A 6,000-nucleotide genomic window follows, 5' to 3' on the forward strand; every position below is an offset into this window, starting at 1 on the left:
TGCTCTTATCCAAGTTACAAGGCATGTTCCTTTCATAAAAACAGGGCATCTGCTCCCTCTAGTGTTAGGAAGCTGAAAGCACAAGTCTGTAGTCTATGTAGTAGTAGGCATATTGAATTTGATTACTGGTAGTATATACTTCATTGAGTATTGTTCAGTGGCCTTTTTGTTATTTGTACAGAAAATCCACCGTGCATTAAATATGGGTTGTGATGATGAGAGGAAATCAGAGGTTGAGACCAGTGACAGATGGTAAGTTATGAATATTACCACACTTTCTTAAAAGCACCATTAAATAAACCAAAGTAATTCTCCTCATTTAAATGTACACCAGGGGCCGTATTCACAAAGAATTTTAAGGCTAAAAGTAGCTCCTAACAGGCGAATTTAGGAGCAACTCCTAAAAATAATGGGCGTGTCACTCCTAACTTTAGGACTCCTAATTCTTTTCACTAAGAGTAATTCACGAAGCATTTTAGCCCTAAAAGTAGCACCTAAGTCTGGGACAGCTTAAAAGAAGTCGAGAGGACTCCTAACTCACTAAGACCTATTCACAACGGGTCTTAAAATCGCCGCGCGACGCAGTGTATTGGAGACACTCAATGACACGGAGTTATTACAAAGATACCGCCTTAACCGTGAGGAAATACTGATTGTTGTGGATCTTGTGAGGGATGCAATAACAGCGCCAACTAATCGCAACAACCCAATCAATGCCGAATTTAAATGTATGATAACACTTCGCTACCTGGCAACGGGGAAAATGCAATTGTGTAATACACTCTGTAGACCCCATATTATTTGACAGTTCTTTTTCGACAAAGTTTTCCTTTGGACATTCGCCAACTCCAAAGAAACAAAGCCAGCTTTATGGATATTGCCGGTGTGCCCGGAGTGGTCGGTGCTATAGACGGGACACATATTAAAATAATGCACCACGTCAGGATGAGGACGTGTTTGTGAATAGAAAGAAAACCCACTCAATACCCAGATTGTGTTCGATGCAAACTTCACAATTATCTATGTTGTATCCGTATCCCAGTGCCGAATTTCCCTTTTATTACGTTTTTGCTTTTTTTCAGCACCAACTGGGCCAGCAGCAGTGACTGATCCTGCGTCCAGTTGGGCTTTATTTTCCGTTTTGGCGAGTTCATAATCTACCGTCATTCAACTATTACATTACTTCAATAGGAGCAACATTTCCTTGCTTTTAGTAGTCTATTTAGGCTAATAGGATGTCAATTAACCAAGCAAGTGTTAATGCAAGTGTCGTTTTTCATTATTAGGCAAGTGGCGGTTTTCATTAGGGTATTAGGCTACCTAGATTTAATTAAATTTAATTCACAACTTTTCTCTCTCTCTCTGCCTTTTTAGAATTACACTTCACTGGGACCTGCACACACGTCTTTATATATGCATTTCGATGACATTACTCTTATTATTTTGTGTAGGACACAGACATATTTAGATGTCGTAATTCCATGATTTGGTGCGTCTGTGTTGGTTCGCATGATGGCCCTGTCATCTAACAACCAATCACCGTGATCATTGCGAGGAAGCTCGTGCATGATAATTGACGTCATCCATAGCAACGAAGACTCACTCTTAGTTTAGGAGTTGTCATTTTTCCTTACTAAGAGTAGGTCTGAAAGGCGTTGTGAATAACTTTTAAGAGAACACTCCTAGCTAAAATCTTTTAGTGCGATTTAGGAGTACTCCTAGTGGTAAGATAAAATTCTTTGTGAATACGGCCCCAGTACTATAGTCAAATTACAGCAATTTATTGTATGGCTCGCTGGAATTCTGGAATGGGCCAATTCTGATTGGGTAGTTATACGTCAAATATTTTTGCATAGTGACCAGTAAAATGTATAATTGTTCATTGCTCCAGGCAACCAATTTCCAGCATATGTAGCTGTGCTAGTTGTATGTCTCTCAGATCATTCAATGGACTTTTTCTAATTACATTATAACATAATTGTATTCAAATCAATGTTTCATGACCATTTATATATTTATTTATTTGGTAAGTAGCCATTTAATAAGTTGAATAATGTGCAGTTAGGCAGTCATAATAGGTTACCTAATCGCCCTTTATTTTGCTGTAATGACCAGTTAACTGTACACTATAATTTGCATACTGCGTATAAGAAAATAGTATTGCCTTTGAGCTTTGAACTAATGTGTGCAATTAGTGTTATTTATGTTTTAAAAAATACCCATAAAAAAGAAATTAGAAAACAAAGGACAAAAATCAATATTGGCCTCTCCAGTAAAAGCGAGTGGATACTGTTTCATTAGTGGGATGTTGAAGAGGCTCCGTGTTTCCATTGATTGTGGGGTCTGTTTGTGATGTGCTGTGTCTCTGCATCTTGTAAAACTGATTGCCGCTGTGTTTTCCTCTCAGTCCCACCTTGTGCTTGTCAGAGAACTGTAATCTCCACCGCCTGCCACCCCCCACTTCTTCTCCTCCGCCCTCCACCTCCTCCACTTCCCCTTCCACTTCTACAACCAAGTGGAACAATCAGAGTGTCAAGGCTGGTCGAGAGGCCAAAGAACATAACAAGCATGTCCACTTTAACCTGGAGACTCTCAACAGCTACCAGCTCCAAGCTCCACCCCCGGGGCAAGAAAGGGGCCGGAGGGGGTTGGTGGGAAGCCCGCCTACCCAGTTGTGTTCCAATGGCGGACCTAATCTCAGTCTTAGCCTGGTGCTCTCACCCCCAGCCTGCTCGGGACAGTCAACGCCGTGGGAAGAGGAGCTGCGGGAGCTGCAAGGGAGGATCGAGGAGTTTCGTGGCCAACTCAGGGCCGCCCTTGCCAGGCGAGCCGAGCTCCAGAGGACCCTGGTCAGACAACGGCTCGGTCAATCCCAAACAAGCTCGGAATCTAATCCCACCACCAACACCCTGACCAAAGACGTCAACAGGGGGAGGTGATGTACGCTACGTGTCCGGACACTCACAAAGGCAGTGGATATGAGGGGATAAGGGACATCCTCTCATCTGAGAAGTCGTGCTGTGCGATGTACTGCCTTCTCCTTTCTCAATGACTGCTGGAGTGCTGTAGTGATGGATGAAACACTCTGTGATGGAGATTCAGCTTGTAATCCTGCAATTTGGCTGACTTCCAGCTCCAGAGAGAAAGCGTGTGTGTGTGTGTGTGTGTGTGTGTGTGTGTGTGTGTGTGTGTGTGTGTGTGTGTGTGTGTGTGTGTGCGTGTGTGTGTGTGTGTGTGTGTGTGTGTGTGTGTGTGTGTGTGTGTGTGTGTGTGTGTGTGTGTGTGTGTGTGTTTGTTTGTTTGTTTGTTTGTTTAAAGCCAGACAACTGGACAGAGGACAGAGACATTTAATGCACCATTAAATATTCGCTGGCCAAGGTGAATATTTGCACCCACAGACGTCCAGCATGAACATAGCTTCTTTTTGTAAATAATTCAATGGGATTATTTAGTGGGATAAGCAGCAATGGATCTAGTCTCAGCCTCGGACGGCAGGCCCATGGACCACCCACAGTCCGCTCAGTGACCGTCTGATGCTTATTGCACACAAAAATAGCATCTCTAGTTCTGACATAATTGGCAGGTGTTACTTTGGTGGCAACTTTTGGGAATAAAGGCACACAGATTTTGTTTTTAACAGTCCGGCCTGGTCATGTTAAGAGTTGATACAATGAAGAACTAACCCCTAGATTTGACAAAGTTTGCAAGGTTAATAAAATCAGGGTTTGGCTTGAGCCAATTATAGCAAGTTAACTATATATCCATGAGCAGAACTACATTCAGCTTTGTTTTCTGAATGTCCATGATAGAACTTATGACAGAAATTCAAATTACAATCACATTTTCTGCTATTTTTTTTGGTGTTTTTGTGTCGACATTGATGGAAACAGTCAGAATAGTGCCACCTATTTGATTTCATTTGATGGAGCCCCACACATGACATGCAGCAGTATGGCCATGAATTAACAATTCATTCCCACAAATGATGATCTTTTATTTAGTTTTCGTTCATTCGTTGCTACACTTGTACTAATTAGTTACCTCGTTTTAGTTCAATTGTGGCCACGTTGTAAAAATGTGTTCTCTCATTTCATAAAAACAGGCAAATAAATGAGTACAACGTAGCTATGATAAAACTAAAACAAGTCATGGCCACAATATCTTGGGGTCTTTCCCCCTCTGTATGCCATGAGCATAGCCCGATACATTTTTCAGTCTTTTATCACTATTATTATGATATTATCCATTTCAGGTAATCCAAGCCCTAAAGGGCACATATAAAACAAACTGTGGTTGGTCAGATTACTTGTCAATCAGGCGGCCTCTTCCTGTCTGAGTGGGCGGTTCTTGCCAAAATAAGCTGCCATGGATCAAAAAGCCACTACTTGTCTTGCTGTGGTGTATTTTTTTCCACTTATAATGTTTGAATAAATATATTGTTTGCGTGTGTGTTTTAATGGTGATAAAGTATGATTCTGTTTGAGATGTTTGACCATCAAATGTCACTGGCCTCCGATATATAATCTAAATGTTATAAAGTCTGAAAGAGTTATTGCATTTACTATTATTAATAAACACATTTTCAAATAATCATTTATGAGTGAAAGTTTCACTTTTAGCAAATGTTTTGTTGAAAGTCCCTCAACGTCGTGTTAAAGTCTGCGCTAATTATTTTGGGTATTATTCCAGAGATATGTGACTGTCGCTTTGGTTGATTCAATAGCAAATGCTTAAAATCAATGATTACTAAACAATGATAAACTAGAACTTTCCCAAAATCTTAAGCTTAAATTTATCATAGAGACAATTGGTGGCAATTGTTCCACGATCAACTTAGGCTTATGATGCTTTCGGGAAACATAGCCCTGGTTGTAGCCAAATTGTTCCACTATTGCGAGATGATGTGTCCTCGCATTCATTATCAGAGCGAACTTCAAAGTACGTTTTTAGAGCAAACTGTCTGAGGGAGACTGTCAGGGGACAGAGGAGGAGACTGTTAGAATGACAGACGATCAGCCTTTTTCCATTGGGAGACTGATGAACAATGGCATCATTATATTGAGGGGTTTTTATTTATTTATTTCATAGAGAGAGAGCATGCTTGGCTGAGCATTAAGTGCTTAATAAAATAGTGTTAACATTTAACTGTCTTTACTAGTATTAGAGCTCAGTTTGTTTCAGGTTAAATTCTTTGTTTTAATCAATGTAAAATAACTCCGATATGGTTAAAAGGCAAAACGAGGATTATCAGTCTTTACCAATCAAAACACTTCAGAATCAGTAGTTAGTTATTAAAATGTTTTATTATTGTGTGGAATTTGTACTTTACTAAAAACAACTTAAATACTTTTGAGACTTTTTGAGTACTCAATGAATTATATTTACATAAAAATAATTTCAATTAGACCTTCAAAGTCAAATAAAAAAAATATATATATATTCTTTGCCGTTGTAAATAAAGCAAAGATTATTGAATAATATTATGAAGATTATTTTTTTTTTCTTCAGTTTATGTTGACCCATCTTCAAAATCATACAGTCATTGCTGGAAAGGGTTCAAATATGCAAAATATGCTGAAAAACTCAAGAATTTACAGGACCTGAAGAATTTTTCTGAAGAACATTGGGCAAGCCAGAAAGACAATACAATTTTGGTTGGACCTTATTGAGACTTTATCAAAACAAAATGAAATCTTGAGACTTTGAGATCCTTCTATTTATTTTTATTTAGTCTCATGGTTGTGGGAGGATCTTGGGCTTTGTTGTAAATAGTTCTACACAAAATGTTTAATGAATAAATAATCACAAAAGAGAACATATGGCATCAAGAACATCCATCACAAAACAAACAAAAAACAGTTGTGTGACTGTGGATCATCAAGGTAATGACACAGTAAAGAATCAAGGGTATGTAAACTTTTGAACATGGTCAATTTGTATAAATTCAGCTATCGTTTTATCTTGTGGACTATGTAAACATCTTTTATGTAATATCTTATT

General features: G+C 39.0%; 1 protein-coding gene across 1 annotated transcript in view; it reads left to right on the forward strand.

Annotated features, from left to right (window-relative positions):
• The window catches only part of grin3ba (glutamate receptor, ionotropic, N-methyl-D-aspartate 3Ba), a 51,021-nt gene extending 46,437 nt beyond the window's left edge, over positions 1-4,584 (forward strand). Inside the window, exons 8-9 of the mRNA XM_079611833.1 lie at positions 182-252; positions 2,408-4,584. Of these exons, the coding sequence (XP_079467959.1) occupies positions 182-252; positions 2,408-2,939 (603 nt within the window). The 3' untranslated portion in view covers positions 2,940-4,584. The remainder of the gene's footprint in view (positions 1-181; positions 253-2,407) is intronic.
• Positions 4,585-6,000: the final 1,416 nt, after the last annotated feature.

Source organism: Phoxinus phoxinus, assembly GCF_949152265.1.
Source record: "Phoxinus phoxinus genome assembly, chromosome: 5".
In the NCBI taxonomy this organism is placed as follows: domain Eukaryota; kingdom Metazoa; phylum Chordata; class Actinopteri; order Cypriniformes; family Leuciscidae; genus Phoxinus; species Phoxinus phoxinus.